The sequence below is a fragment of the Mytilus trossulus genome, chromosome 1 (genome assembly GCF_036588685.1).
Source record: "Mytilus trossulus isolate FHL-02 chromosome 1, PNRI_Mtr1.1.1.hap1, whole genome shotgun sequence".
Taxonomy (NCBI): Eukaryota; Metazoa; Mollusca; class Bivalvia; order Mytilida; family Mytilidae; genus Mytilus; species Mytilus trossulus.
In genome coordinates this window covers 102,235,190-102,252,335 of record NC_086373.1, presented here as the reverse complement: position 1 = coordinate 102,252,335, position 17,146 = coordinate 102,235,190, and the positions used below count along the sequence as shown (strand labels likewise).

Genomic DNA, 17,146 nt, shown 5'->3' with positions numbered 1-17,146 from the left:
ACACTTGTCATCCAATACGAAATTACGACCCTACGGTTTTTACACCATGCGCTTTGATTTGTTTGCTTTTGCATTAGTAATCTTCTCTTCTATGAATTATTGCTCATGATTGATACATTTGAAATCATTGAAACATAATCAATTCAGATTGTAAAATAAAAATAAGCAATATCATTGTTGCAGAAATGTATATATCTATATATTGTTTTTAATTATAGAGAACCCCAGTTCGGCCGTTGGACTAATGACCAATGTTCCATTTCCAGAACAGATGAAAGTCAGACTGTTTGTAAATGTTCACTACCAGGGCATTTCATGGTTGTTTCTATATCCACTAATATCAGTGTGAGTGTATTATTTTCATTTCATACTTTACAACAATAAGGTTTGTGATAAGGCGAGTATAGCCTTCATTATGTAGATTAAAGATGGGCAATAAGTATTTTGTAAATGTCAATAATTTCAAAAAAAAAGCTTTTTATAAATTGCGTGAGTCAGTAACCCTTTCCTTGGTTTACCATCACAATGAATGCTTAATCCAACCCATTAAAAAGTCAAGAATGGATAAAGAAACGAAAAGTTGAGTAGCTTTATCAAAACTGAATTTAAAAAACGTATAATATCAACTTTGCCTGATGCAGTTGAAACCACAGTTGTTGTTTTTTATAATTATTTTACCAATTTTTGACAAGTAATCTAGCTAGCAACATGACAAATTAAAATATTTATTCTTTATTCCATATATATGTTCACCGTAAATTACACTTTTTGTTTTAGTTTATACAATGATTTTATTCGTCAATTAGTCTGTCTATTAAGATATTTGTTTCACTTTTTGCACTAATTTTTCTTTCTGATTTTCAGATACCAAAAGTTGTCACTGAACCTAATCCTGCTCTACCTATTATCATAGCCTGTATCATCAACATCGTCGTTCTTGGAATCGGTGTTTTGATTTACATTCTGAAGAGAAAGTAAGTGTATCAAGGTTTAGATTGTATAATGTTAAAATAAGTTGCTTTTTGATAATATATTTGTTTCCTTTTATATTTACATAAAATATACATGATATGTACAACATTTTACTTTTTATTTGATTTTAACAAATGTATAAAATGAAATTAATTTTACATAAACAATGGAATATTCACATCTCTTTGTTTGTATTTGCAGATGGTTAATTGGTGATGAATATCCAATACATTTCAGCTTTATGGTTTCAATTTTGTTACAAAGTATAACATTCCTGGTTTGCCTTAAAAATGTTAACAACACAGTAAGTTACACGTAGCCTTTTTCAACTGATTTTTATAGTTCGTTCTTATGTTGTACTGTTATATCAATGTCCCAGGTTAGGGGGAGGGTTGGGATCCTTCTACCATGTTTAACCCCGCCGTGTTATTTATGTATATGCCTGTCCCAAGTCAGGAGCCTGTAATTCAGTGGTTGTCGTTTGTTTATGTGTTACATTTTGTTTTTAGTTCATTTTGTTTAGTTTTTTCGTTTGAGTTGTTTTATATTGTCTTATCGGGGCCTCTTATAGCTGACTATGCGGTATTGGCTTTGCTCATTGTAGAAGGTCGTACGGTGAACTATAGATGAAAATGTTTGTGTCATTTTGGTCTTCTGTGGAAAGTTGTCTCATTGGCAATCATACCACATCTTATTTTTTTGTAAAAATACAGGGAATAGAAATGTAGAGACTTTTATTCGTAGCCTTTTTACACTATGTTGCCCCATTCGCCATATGTAGTCTTTACCGTAAAATAATAAAACGCCAGTATTTCTTTGAATGTTCCAAGTAAATACAAGCACATAGAACTAACAATTGTATGCCCCACCTACGATAGTAGAGTGGCATTATGTTTTTTGGTCTGTGCGTACGTTCGTTCGTTCGTCCGTTCTTCCGTCCGACTGTCCCTCCATTCAACTGCCCTTTCGTCCGTTCGTCCTGCGTCAGGTTAAAGTTTTTGGTCCAGGTAGTTTTTGATGAAGTTGAAGTCCAACTAAGTATACATGTTCCCTGTGATATGATATTTAATTTGAATGCCAAATAAGAGTTTTTACCCCAATTTCATGGTCCACCAAACACAGAAAATGATAGTGCCAGTGGGGCATTCGTGTACTATGGACACATTCTTGTTTTCTTATTGTTTTTTTCACATATAAAAAAGTTTTAACTGATTTCCCACAATTCGTGAAGAGTTTAATCACAAAAAAAAACTCCGAGGAAAATTCAAAACGGGAAATCCCTAATCAAACGGCAAAATCAAAACCACAAAAACACCAAATGAATGGACAACAACTGCCTTATTTCTGACTGAGTACAGGAAATGAATGATGAAGTAGCTGAAACAGCATGACGTTAACTGAATCGAAATTAACATTAATTGCATTAATGTTTAGTTACATTAGCTATTTCGTGAAATAATAAGAATATTTAAGAAATCAAATTAATGTATACATTCTACCAATGATAAATAGCTGCTTTCATAAACAAAATTATACAAGACGATTTTAACAAAATTCTTGTTGACTTCGCGATGAAATTCATTAGTTTGAAGTTAATTACAGGTTAATCAATATTAAATTAAAAGATGCTATTTGATTGCAAATTAGAAAAAGCAACCAATTCTCAAAACTATTGGATGTTAGTAAAGCATATTAATGTATTTTCGTATTGAATATTTATAAAATTACAAATAAGAAAACAATTATGAATTTATTTCATCACAAAATTGCTTTTTCGTGTTTACACAAAGAGGTTTACACAATACCATATCAGTTTATTGAGAAAAAAACTTGGTTCATAAAAAGGAGTTTTTATTTGTGTTTTAGGCATTGTGTTCTGTAGGCAGAATAGTTGTTTACTTCTGTTTCCTGGCAGCATTTTCATGTTTGTTTGCTGAATCTATGCAAATCTATATTTCCACTGCAAGGAAGCAGCAGATAGGCAGGCAGTGGTATAAATATTTATTAATTGGTTGGGGTGAGTTAATTTTTTATATGTAGTTTTTCATATACATTCTGGTTATAGACAACAATGGAAAATAATATAATATCAACGTATCAGCTACACTTTATGTTTCGTTTTGTGTTCAGTTGGTAGTTTGTTTTTCTTTTTTAGCCATGGCGTAGTCATTTTATTTTCAAATCATGTTTTTAATGTCCCTTTGGATTCTCTCACATCTTCTTTTTAGATAAATTATTTATATGAAAAATATTAAAAAAAATATATATTAAGCTTTCATGAGTAAAAGACAAAGCAAAAATGCAAAAGTTGACAAGAATAAAAAGAACAAACAAAACTAAATCGAATTACACAGATACACTAATAAAAAGGAGAAAATATTGTCGGCTAAATTTTTCTAAAACAAAATAAAAAAGGGAAAATGTATGGTAATGCACAGGCGTCAACTATCATCATTTTCAAAATCAGATAGAGACTTACCAAAATTGGGTAAAGTCCGTTAAACAAATGGGGTACATTTATGATCATTGGGTTAACCAAAGATCGAACACTAAGGAACACTAAGGAATTGTATAACAAAGGATATAGGGTATCCGTTTATAACATAAAACAGTACAGGTACAGCGAAAAACCTTACAAAGTGCCAAGGAAACACGCTTTAATAGATTTTTCCATCTTTGGAAAAATTTCCATTAAATTTTTACAAGCATCTGAAATTTTCAAAGACAGAGATCAATCCTACATTTAGGATTTGTAATCATGGTTCATATTAAACTAATGTACATTTTTTGTATTTTCTTTAGTGATACCAGTGGTTCTAGCAGTTTTCTTTGGTGTTGCATCAAAATTATTTCCAGCAAATGATAGCAGCTTACTTGTGTAAGATTACATATAATTATGTAAAATGCATTTCCTAAGGCAAGATTTATCTGTAATAATACTTTTAAAGGTAGTTAGATTGGGAAAAAAAAAGAGTTTTAAAAATTTATATTTTTTACGTTTTAAATCGTACATTTTTTTATACTATCTTAAAGAATAAGTGTCAAAAAGAGATATATATTGATAGAAATTCATAGACAGAAAATTCAAGGTGTATCGTAAACTGATGTTGCTTTTATTCTATACATGTACTGTAATTAATATTTTCAATAGATGCTGGATTGAAGGTGACCAGTGGCATTTTTATGGATTCATCATTCCTATTGTAGCCTTAGATATTGTAAGTAAATTATTCTTGGCGTAGGTGTAAGGCCTGTCATATGATATACATAATGTATAACCAAACTAATCGTCAAAAAGCAAATAATGCATTTACCTTTTATTTCAATATCACAGAACTATATATGAACAATTGTCATACAAGTGAGAGATTATGCTTGCTATAAAATTAGGCTCAACCCACCATTCTCTTCGGAAATTTCATGTTCTAAATGAAGAATATGTCAGTTGTTTTTCATTCGTTCTGTATGTTTATAAATTTTGATTACGTCAGTATTTGTAGTGTTCACTGTAAGTGTGTTTTACCAACACTTACAATATTTGAAAACTTGATACTCGTTGAGCTGTTTTATCATAAGTAATGTGATTTGTTTTAATACCGAATTGTGATGTTTTATCGTTAAAAGTACATTCTTTTTCAATCGGGTATATTAAAAAAGAATGATTAAGAAATAAGGTGGTTACAAAAAATCACAATCTATGATATTCTTGGCGCTAACGATTATTTTCAATTCGTTCAGTTTATAATAATTGCAATCTGATGTAACAGTGGTGCTTATCTTCATTTTAGGCCATTTTATTCATGCTTATATTTGCCTTGCACTCATGCATACGACACCAAGATGAAGCCAGATATACATCAAAGCGAACATTCTGGTAAGAACATTTTAGATCATACTTTCAAAACAATTTGAAATACGTAAAGAAAGATTTATGATGAAAACTTGATTAAATGAATAATTCAACAAAAAGTGTTTTTGAAATATCTTTCTTCATGTTTTATTCATAATTTCATATTAATTAAGAGACCGCAGCAGTTTACCAATGTGAAAAAGAAATGAGAGACTCAGTAATGAAGAAAAAACGCTTCATAAAGACAACGCGTCTGAAGCGCTTTTCAAGATTCATCTTCACTAGTAACGATCAATGTCAAAGTATCGAACGCGTAATAAGCGATATAACCGAAAGTAACACAAAATATTAACGTCATCAATCGAAGAGCAACTCTGTCTGAGAGAGTCAGGACATTAGTTTCCAAATATATTAATAATTTACAAAACCTACATGGACATTGGAAAAGCGTTTCTTTCTTGTGGCGACTGAAATCGACATGTTATACATACATGTAGATTCTAATCAGCTGCATCATTTTAAAGGAGCAAAAATGATGACGTAATGTTATTTCGCTTTGACCTTAGCAGATCTTTTGTCAATTCTGCTTAAAATGAACAGAAACACACTGTGGGGAATACATTCAGTACCAATTGAAATACTGACTGTTCGTAGAAATGTCAATTTACAGAAGTTGACAAATATGTATTTGAACGATAGTCTATTCACCTTGATGTATTTGCTATTTGAATCGCTTTATATATTCCTTTTCGCAACCTAAATCAAACAATTTGTAGTTTCAAATACTTTTATGTCGAACAATATGGTTGAGCCAATCTCAAAATAATGGTGACTAATGGTAGCATCGTGTGTCGGAACACGTCTCTTATAGTCTACATTGTTACAAAATATCAATGATTGTAAATGAATGTTTCATTTTTTACGAATCCGTTTTGATCGTTTTTCGGGGTTGTTTGTTTTTGTTTTTGTTTTTATCTTTCTGTGATCATGAGTACATTAAATCTTTATCAAATAGTTACTAAGTGAGAGAGCGGAGAACTAGTGCTTTTTGTTAAAGAAACATTAAAAAAAGCACTGATACATTGATTTGTAGTGAATTTATGGTTCCTTCATTTCTGTAATCAGAGATAAACTTCTCTCTTTTTTCGATTGTTGATACATTACATGTAGCGCATACATGTATATACCACTTTTTCAATTTGATCTTTTCTGAATTTCAGTGTTACTTGCCTGAAATCCATTTCCATTTTACTTTTACTAAATGTTGTGAGTTACCTGAGTACTGGTATAGGTAGAGGTAACCATGAGGGATACGTAATCTCATATTCAGTTCTCGTCATCTTATTGGTAAGTATTTCTTAGGATCTCATTACTTAGTTTAGGTTGTGGTTTGGTATGTATTATTTTGAATGGTTACTATTTTGTGCACATAAATTATGCTCACTCTAGAATTTAAGTTTAGGAGGAAAATTAATCTGCTTCTAAAAAACAAAATTGAACAATACATCATATTTCGTCTCAACTCTGATTCAAAAATTGAAATTACTTCTGAAATCAATATTCCAATGTCACAAAGATTATACTCGTCCATTTTGTTTTAGCAAATTCATTATTGAACGATCTCGAAATAATTAAACAATATGTGGAGCTGTAACATGTTAATTCTCGGTAAATGCTTGTTCAATCCAGCATGTTATCAGTTAAATTGTGTCAATGGCGCATTGTCTACGTTTATATATTGAAAATAATGTTTTTGAGATCACTTTATTTACATCACTAATTCAATATAAGACCGAATTGGAAGTATACGTAAAATGTTAATAGAAAATATTTATATTACATTAAACAATTAAGTGAGTTGTTTCTTAAAACATTTTTTTCTCAATTTCTTTGTAGGTGGTGGTTGTTTTCATATCACGATGCGTTATTGATAAGGAGGTACTGTACTGCTATCCATAATAAGTTATTATATATTAATCATACAATCGTTTCGATATTTAACTAGGGTAAATATCTACTCGAACTATGAAACGGTGTTAACAGCTCATTGTCAGTTTATTCGTTCCTGATGTATAACTATTTGTGAATTTTATTATAAATCATAAGGAACCAGTAACTTGATTTATATAGTCCTTTAATTCATAACGTATTATTTTATAAATAATCGCACTGATAAGACAGCAAATACTTATTAGTTGCAAAAGAGGAACAGTCGAACTGGTAGATCAAATATAAACTGACAACGCCATGGCCAAAAATAAAACAAACAGACAAATAATAGTACACAAGACACAACATAGAAAACTAAAGACTTAGTTTCACGAACCCACCAAAAACTGATGTGATATCAGGTGCTACAGAAGTATTATATCATTGAAGGCGTGTGTCCTTGTTTCTGTGGTCATAATTCTTTGCATAGGTTTTTCCAGTTTTCTTGCTATTTCTTGTCAAAAGTATTTTTTTTATTAAAGTAATCTATTGCAAAAATGTAGAAGGAAGGTATCACAATATATAGTTGAATAACGAATATATTAATCTATCTTCAGATAATGACAATTCTTTGGAGAAGACTGTCACCGTTTAAAGATAAACCACCAATGCAACAAATGGTAGGTATCGTGTGTGACTGATATTTGATATTGATCTATAAAACAAAAGGCGGGAGACACTGTCTGGTTAAATGGGAGGAAATTACAGTTTCGCAACAATTTTTATTCATATGTTAGATTATCATGATAGTAGGGTTAAAAATCAATTGAGTGTGAGATATTGAATATGACTTGGAAAATTTCTTTTCTGATACTTATTTTTATAAAAGAAAAAGTGTACAAAATGTAAAAGAGGGACGAAAGATACCTAAGGGACAGTCAAACTCGTAAATCTAAAACAAACTGACAACGCCATGGCTAAAAATGAAAAAGACAAACAGAAAAACAATAGGACACATGACACAACATAGAAAACTAAAGAATAAACAACACGAACCCCACCAAAAACTAGGGGTGATCTCAGGTGCTCCGGAAGGGTAAGCAGATCCTGCTCCACATGCGGCACCCGTCGTGTTGCTTATGTGATTACAAATCCGGTAAATAGTCTAATTCGGTAGGTCAAATTCATGAAAGGGAAGGGGATTGTAGTTACGACGTAAGGAACATATCCGATATCATTTGTGAAACGGTTATTCCATAACGGTCAACCAACTCGTGATGGCGTGTTCACGAAATGACGGGAAAATATATGTGTTAGAAATAACGATGCAATTAAAGAATCGGATTTAAGAAGTAACTTTTTAATAGAAAGCATACATTATTTCATGAAATGGAATCACTTCACACTTTTGAACCAACCTAAATCTTAGAGATAACACTTTATTACTGTTTTTCATCTCAAAAGTAACAGCAATGAAAAGGAACCGAACTCTCAATATGAGTGCAGTTCAATATGTCAGCCATGTGCATAAACAGAGGAAGGGAAAACAAATAGTTTATATAACAGACTCAAGAAACATACTCGAGCATTGAAGATATATAAGTGTATTCAGATTAAATTCAGAAGTGTTTTTATTTTGATTTTCAGAATCGAAACCAAAGCAGCAGCTCATTTAAAGGTAATTTATAATTCGAGAGTACAATATAACGTAAAGATATAGAAAATATGTTAGATTTACTATTTTTCGAAAAGATGTACATGTTGTACTTTTTATTTGTATTAAACCATGCAATATTAAAGATAGACTTTTGGTATCTTCGCCTGTGCCATTGTACGTTTTCGTTCTTCCGTGTAGCCTGTAATTTGAGCAATTTCTTATACAGTTTAGTTTATAATATTATGAACTTCAATATGCTTGATAGTTTTACTATGGTCCAAATAAATAAATGGAGTTTTCTTTACAACGACAGCAGTATGTTATCTCCTGCCAATTATAATTATTAAATTAATGAGATGATATAATTCTTCAGTTACATCACTTAGATTTGTATGATTTCAAAAATAGAGAGACAAAAAAGATTTAAAAACAAATCAAAACCATAATTTTGAAATCAATCTAATTAATTTATATAAATAGAAAGAGACGAAAAAAGATTTAAAAACAAATCAAAACCATAATTCTGAATACAAATTAATTTATAGAAATTCATACAATTTATCGAACATCAATAAATGTTCTAAATTTTATTTTCAACTTTGTGTAGTTGTAGCTACAAACATATGTTACGCAACATCAATAAATATGTTACAATTTTCCCCAAGCCTTGTGTAGATTAAGCTACGAAAATAGTTTTTTGTCAAGCATCCGATTTCACCTTGGGAGATGCACACACCTGATGAAGCTAATATATTTAGCAAAATATTGCGTATTTCTATTTAAAATCTAATAGAACTTTTAAATGTATTAATTAGCGTGTTTGCGTTATATTCTTAGACATTTATATAATTTTAATTCCGTAACTGTATCAGTTTATTTTCACAAACTGGTCCACGCTTAAACAGATTGAATGTTTCTGAGTGTTGCTATTTTTAGACGTTTTTTTTTTATCTTAATTGTAGGTTATATGAAACCCGAGCTCCCAGAACAATTCATACCTGAGAGACATGGTGCGAATAAGCATTATGATCAAGTTAATCGTATGAAGTTTACCCATGAACGCAAAAGACAGCTTTCAGACCTTTTAGGTAGTTCTCAGACTGGGGTAAATTTAGTAGCTTATAATCAAGACAGACGTTCCAACAGAAGTTTGCCACAAGACAATGGTGCTGCTGATAGTGGGATCTTTGGGTCTGAAACAGAAAGGTTTTTAAATAGCGACATTGAACAATTTAGTCAAAGGTCATCGTTTAGTAAAATAGCCATTACAGTAGCAGATGTCCATTCGCCTATTTTACAAAATGGATCCATTATGACAGAAAGTTTGGAACCTTTTCCAGAACTTATGCAACGTCGCGCTTGTAAAGATATATTTATTCAATCATCGACACCATCTAATGGAATTGTTCGTCCAAAATATAGTTATTACATAGACCCTAAAGCGAATAAAGTTATTTCGGAATCTGGTGAGTCTACAACTTTGTTAATTCAAGAAAATAAACCAGATGATAAAAGCGAAGAAAATGAATCTGATAGTATGTGATGTATATTGATATTTTATGATTAATGACGTAATCTAATATTATGTGATGTTATATGATGACACATGGTTGAATGTAATATAAGCTGATAGTATGTAATATAATGTATTTTGAGGTAATGTGATGCTATATGTTAGTATGGGATGCAATAAGATGATATCTAAAAGTGTGCGAGGAAATGTATTTTAGAATAGAATGGTATGTAATATGATGGTATCTTTTAGCATCTGAGTGTACATGTATGTGATGATATAGGATTGCATGAACGGGTATCTGATAGTATGTGAAGATATATGATAGTATATGATGATATTTGAAAGTATGTGATGATATCTGATTGCCTGAACGGATATCTGAAGGAAATAATAATATCTGATAGAATGTGATGATATTAGATAGTATGTGATAATATCTGATAGTATGTTATGATGTCTGGTAATATGTGATGACATCGGGTAGTATGTTTTTATATCTGATAGTATGTGATGATATATTTAGTATGTGATGATATCTGGTTGTATGTGATGATATCTTCTAGTATGTGATACAATTTGATAGTATTTGATGATATCTGATAAAATGCGAGGATATCTGATAGTATGTGATAGTATCTGGTTGTATGTGATGATATTTATAGTATGTGATGATATCTGGTTGTATGTGATGATAACTTCTAGTATGTAATGAAATTTGATAGTATTTGATAATATCTGATAGAATGCGATGATATCTGATAGTATGTGATAGTATCTGGTTGTGTGATGATATTTGATAGTAAGTGATAATATCTGATTGTATATGATGATATCTGATAGTATGTGATAGTATCTTATTATATGTGACGATATTTGACAGTAAGTGATAATATCAGATTATTTCATGGCATTTCTCATATCGCATGTATTATCAGCCCTAGGTTCAATATCAGCCCAATATCCGCATGGCTCGAGGGCTGATATTGACCAAGGGCTGATAACACATGCCATATGAAAAATGACATGTTATGATCTTTTTATCATATACTTCAACAGTAGCGACAATAACAGATTCATATATTGATCCTTTTACTTGGTTCCCGAAAAGAAGTTGAAAGAGTAAAAAGATCACTGACGTCGGACCAAAAATGATTTGATACATTCAATATGAAATCTTTCTATCATATGCCTCAACAGAGAAAAAAAACCACATTTTTATATGGACGAATCGACAAAGAAAATAATTCAACAATATCCATAATGAACATTGTTTTGAAAAGTCATCTTTTTTAAAGTAACTTTTTAAATTATGTTTCAGAAAAACTTTTAAAAAATGCATTTATTAAATATTTCTTAATTTTTTTTTTTAATTTAATTATTTTACACAATATACTTTCCAGTATTCAAATAATTGTTTTGTACACTACTTTGTAATGTTTTTTTTACTGAAAACGTAGCATTGGGGTTTATTTTCCGGAATTTGCCGAGTATCACCGGAATGCCATGTGATAACGTTACGGAAAGGCATGTAATAACAATCGAAGCATGTGATAAACTTTTCATATCAGCCCGCTAAGCACCAATTCGAAAAATATGGAAAATACTTTAATTTAATGCTATTATCATACGGTAAAAATCACATGTTATTTAATCTAAGTATATGATAATATCTGATAGTATGTGATAGTATCTGGTTGTATGTGATGATATTGGATAGTAAGTGATAATATCTGATAGTATGTGATGATGTATGATAGTATGTGATTGTATCTTATTGTATGTGACGATATTTGACAGTAAGTGATAATAACTGATAGTATGTGATTGTATCTGGTTGTATGTGATGATATCTGATAGTATGTGATGATATCTGATAGTATGTGATGATATCTGATAATATGTGATGATATCTGATAGTATGTGATGGTATCTGATAGTATGTGATTGTATCTGATAGTATTTGATGATATCTGGTAGTATGTGAGGTAATTTGATGGTAGGATAATTATTTCAAACTAATAGTGCAAAATTCAGAATAATATTTTAACCGTTAGATATAGACGTAGTATAATTGGATCGGTTGTGTGCCTTCATTACAATATACATGTTAGACTAACTGATAAAGTGAAGTGTAATGTATATTAAACAAGATCTTATTGGTCGTGTAGTATACCCGAAAGGTATGCTGAACATACTAAGAAGCATTGAGTCGAAACCTGTTTTAGCTTTTTTATTTATAAATTCGTTGAAGACTAAGGCATGATTTTTAAGCATTCCAACTGTTGTTTTTTTTCATACGAGCATGTTTCATTAAAAAGTGACATATTTATTTTGTATTACATTTAGTATCGTATATGTATTATTTGTTGCTAGTTTTTGTTGTAAAAATTGTAATCAAATTTAATAAGACAATCATTACTGCATTCCATTTTCAAAAATTGTTCGATGCAATAATTTTAACTAGTCAAATGTTTACTATTTTCACGAAATCCATCTATAGAAAATTACGAGTATATTATCCATAATTGTGACAAAACGAGATTTACAGAATAGAGTTCAAAAGTTATTCTAAGAATCTTTATTTCTGATTGATTTATTTCTTTCGTTACAGACACTTTGAATGATAAAATGTCCAACCGATTTTCTGCTTATGGTCAGTCGTATATTTTGAAGTATAAAATCTGTTTGCTCAATACAATGGCCTTTATAATCTACGTTTGTGGTAATTTTATGATCTGATGAAATAGAAATCCGGTGTATGTGTTGCACTTTTTGTACAAAAAAAATGTAGTTTATTTAAAATATTTACGTGCCTTTTCCATGATAAAACAAGGTAAGAATTCCGTTCAAACCGGTGATATGAACGTTCTTAAACTTTCAGTGAAGTGTGAACCGGTTTTTTCTGTGTTTAAGACCACACAGTGCACGTGAGACATTGAGAAAGGGATGCAAATGCAAACACTGTTCCTTTGTCTTTGATTTTGTCATGATTTTGTTGAGCCTTTTTATCATATTGTAATCACAACTTATTCATTCTGTCCTCGAAGGTTTCGCCTGTTATATAGTATGATGAGAAAAAAACTTACTTGATACGATCGACTTAAAAAAAAAACATACTGTTGAAACATTTTTACTTTTTGAATTATCAGACTCATATCTCTGATGGGATTTTCAATGAGCTACAAACATGTAATAGTGTTGTAAATTGTATACTGTTTTTTTCATGAACGAGATAATTTTACTATGCACTGAATAAAATTCAGCAAATTAAGTGCTCTTTAGATAATCATAATGATGATTATTTTGAATACCTTTGGTTTCTATAAGATGTCGAATCGTATATTGTTATATTAACAATTCTTTTTTTATCTAAGTAAATATCTATTAATTGTATCGTTACTATTGCTATATGTATGTTGATATGCATTGTAGTAGACACATGTATCTTTAATGTAACATAACGACAAGTGAGTTTATATTTTAGCTGGAAAAACCGGTTTTGATCAGATATGAATTTTTGTATCAGATGTTGTCGAATAATGATGATAATGATTTTGCACATAAAAGGGAGCTTAAACTTTATTGGTCGGATTTTTGTAGAAAACATATTTTTAAAAAAGGGAGTTTTTTTTTTAAATATTTGCACCATAATTTATTGAATCTATTCTCTTACATACATTTTTTATACGGTAATTTTAATTTTTTCTCTTATTTAGATAAAATGTAACTGTTGCGTTTAAATTATCTTACTTTTTTTTGGTTATCTACAAAAAAGTAGAAGTCTTAAATATTTGGCAAAATTTTATTCACGAAACGAATTGGTTCATATAAACAATACCTTGATAGTATTTCTTCATACCGTTTGAGTCATTTCACGGGAATGTGGAACAAAATAGTAAGATGATGTTGAATAGTTTACAGTAGTTCCTTATTCACCTCAGGATGTGCCCGAGGCATCAAGTTTCAAATAGGATTCATTTGTAAAACACAATGATTAATAAAAACTCAATGTATGAGACGAAATGGAGCGTTCTAATAGTTTTACACGTAATAGATAAAATACCTTTAAAGCTCTGACTTCAAAATGTATCAATAATCATGTGTTTTTATTACCATTCCTCCTTTATAATAGTTACCATTAGAAAAACCATCATTCCGACACTGTACAGTATGTACAATGAAGAAATGTCATCATATTAAATTATATTTTACTATTGTTACTTTTTGTTTCTTGTCACCATTACAAATTTTATTACCATTAAACTACTTTCATTATTTATTTTGGTGTTTATTTTTGTTCATATATATATTCCTGTTCAGCAACAAACCTAATTTGTTTTAGGCGTTATTTCATGCTCTAACGGAAGCTATACTTGTGTATAACCTTGTTGGACGAGTGGTATATGGTGTTGAACACAGTTTAGTAATGTGTGACACAATGTACGAACCCCTAGCTGATCAAGTCACGGAGTTGAAAATTAGCATTTGCGGTTTCTCCGCTTAAAACATGAAAGCCATCTTATATTTGCAGAAAGAGAATGATCTAGTCGCCTCGCGGTCATAATGACGAGACTAGGTATGGTGACATGTATTACTGTGGACTATCACGTTGTGATTAAGCATAGTCATTAACATCCGGTTTAGCATGTCGATTTAGTTCAAATCAGGGATTTCAATCATTTTCCTAACAGCGTTGACAAGACCACTTCTTGGCGCACTCATGTTATCAATTGACTGGATCAGAACGTTCGTCTGTTCCACCCACTTCTCATATCTTACGTGTAATAGACATTTTAACTGTTGGGTCACCAAAGTTTCTAAACGACTGAATAAACAAAACACGAATAACTAGAAGTGGACTAAGTGATTTAAATGTTGAATAGTTAAACTTTCTTGTTTCCCGTGCACCTGAAAATACATTACTTTTTTTACACTGAATTTCCCACTGAAAGGCCTCCGACAGACTGAGCTAGCGTAAAATCACTGTAACCGATGGCAGATGGCAAAATAGTTAAAGGCAAATGATTCATTATTATTACCAACATAAGTATTGCAGTTGTCCACGCTGTTATGAAAATGATTTTATATCTTATTATCATGTTTGCATGTAGTTAAACATTACCTCATTCATTGATCGAATAAAGATTAACCTTACACTTATTTTCGTCAAATGGTAATGAGAACATGCTATCGACAAAACAAATACATAGAGATATGCACACATACTTGTTAATAGTTACGTTAACTATAGGAAGTTTATCTTGAGTGGTTTGGTTGAATGAATTATGCCTTACTTTTAGTCGCAAGTATTAGAAATAATTCAAATTCAATACGAGTGTTATAGTAAAATCTTTATTAAAATATGTTTAAAATGAAGAAACCTTTGTGTCTAAAAATTGTGAATAAACATATAATCTCTAATGAGTGGATCCTTTTTAAATCAAAGAGTTTTTATGCAATATTTATATAAAAGCTATATATATATATATGTAGGACTCCAAAGTGCTATGGTACTCTAAAGTGCGATGGTCACGCTAAAGTGCGATGGTCTACGCTAAAGTACGATGGTGTCTCACGCTAAAGTGCGATGGTTGTTTGTTCGCTAAAGTACGATGGTGTCTCACGCTAAAGTTCGATGGTTGTTTGTTCGCTAAAGTACGATGGTGTATATCGGGTTTATTAATAACCAAATAAATATATATAATATTTCATCTCAGGAACTATGTTATTCTGAATGTCTTTTTGTTTTTGTCCATGGGGTTGACATTTGGTTTTCGATCAATGAGTTTGACTGTCCCTTTGGTATCTTGTGTCCCTCTTTTATTGGTTACACGAAACAAAACGTAATATATATCATATTTATTGTATTATCTAGATTGTACATAAATAAAGATACATATTTTGTACATATATACAAGGACAACAGAGTAATCATTAATTATGCATTGGAGTCAAAACTGGGACAAACTCGTATCATTCATTTACATCAACCTGCAAAAAAAAAGTGAAAAATAATTTGTCAATAGGTAAAGAGGTCAGTCTTTTTATTGTACGCTCTTTGATGTGATGGTGAAAACAATTTGGACGTTAGATATCTTAAATGAATTCCTAGTTTTACATTTCACATGTCCATGTGTCAGTAACAACAATTTCCATTTTTCTTCACGTTTTAAAAGTTAGTTCTCCTACATCCGTTAATTGTTTTTTGTTTTAAGTTGTGTTTTTGTGTTGTTAAAAATTTACTGCACGGTATGGTATTTGCTCATAGTTGAAGGCTTAATAGTAACATAGCATTGATTAAATCCATGTGATCTAAACCCTATTTGATACACGAAACTAATTAATATCAATCATTTCACATCTCTCTAATTCAATCGTCAAGAAAAGTGACGTATCAATGTGTTTGAAAAGTACCTTCATTTTCTGATGAGCATTTTGTTGGGCATTTTTCTGGAATATTTGGCGATGAACATTTTACTTTTGGTGACTGACACATCCAAGATTCAGTAGTTGCTGCACTTCTTCGAAATCTCCTCGCTATATCTGTAATAACAAAGGCTGAATTTGTAAAAAAAAATCATTATACTACTACCAATTTAGGGACAGTTATACTTGAAAAGTTCTGTTGGTCAATCGACTGTCTTTAAGTCGATATGAAAATAAAGAGATGCGGCGTGGTTGACAATGAGATGAATATCCACTGGAGATCAAAGGACAAAGCAACATAACAAAGAATAAGAGTTAATAAACCACATAAAGCTGTGGAAATGTAAGTACACTGCCACGTCTATTTGTTATGTGCATTTCTGCTTGTATCAATGTAATGAGTTAAAATTCCTTTCTCAGCTAGTTTTCATTGTTTGTTCTTTTATTGTACACTTATACCACTGTCCCAAGTTAGGTAGTGTTACCACAGGGTTAAACTAGTTCATACTGATCATACCACATCTTCCTATCTTTACATTTAACCCAACTTTAGATTTCAGACATATATTTGAAGGATGAAAACAGAATGATAAACTTTAGGAGAGACATTTTCATTATATTAGGGCATATAAATCATACTCTTAATCTCTGGGAAGCACTTTCACAGAATGTATTCATAAACAAATTCAAAAATAGTTAAATGAGTATTCTTAAATCTCGAAATATAGCAGTCAATTTCAAAGAGTAACGCAATGTATTGAGTATTTTTTCTTTCGTTCAAACCCTGATTTACACA

The 17,146-nt window shown here is 30.7% G+C and overlaps 1 protein-coding gene across 1 annotated transcript in view; it reads left to right on the top strand.

The window, feature by feature from the left end:
- LOC134705443 (uncharacterized) overlaps window positions 1-14,203 on the top strand; it is a 58,739-nt gene extending 44,536 nt beyond the window's left edge. Inside the window, exons 20-31 of the mRNA XM_063564172.1 lie at window positions 219-345; window positions 865-974; window positions 1,174-1,276; window positions 2,839-2,989; window positions 3,775-3,850; window positions 4,124-4,190; window positions 4,761-4,846; window positions 6,043-6,169; window positions 6,719-6,760; window positions 7,369-7,431; window positions 8,399-8,429; window positions 9,371-14,203. Of these exons, the coding sequence (XP_063420242.1) occupies window positions 219-345; window positions 865-974; window positions 1,174-1,276; window positions 2,839-2,989; window positions 3,775-3,850; window positions 4,124-4,190; window positions 4,761-4,846; window positions 6,043-6,169; window positions 6,719-6,760; window positions 7,369-7,431; window positions 8,399-8,429; window positions 9,371-9,951 (1,564 nt within the window). The 3' untranslated portion in view covers window positions 9,952-14,203. The remainder of the gene's footprint in view (window positions 1-218; window positions 346-864; window positions 975-1,173; window positions 1,277-2,838; window positions 2,990-3,774; window positions 3,851-4,123; window positions 4,191-4,760; window positions 4,847-6,042; window positions 6,170-6,718; window positions 6,761-7,368; window positions 7,432-8,398; window positions 8,430-9,370) is intronic.
- Window positions 14,204-17,146: the final 2,943 nt, after the last annotated feature.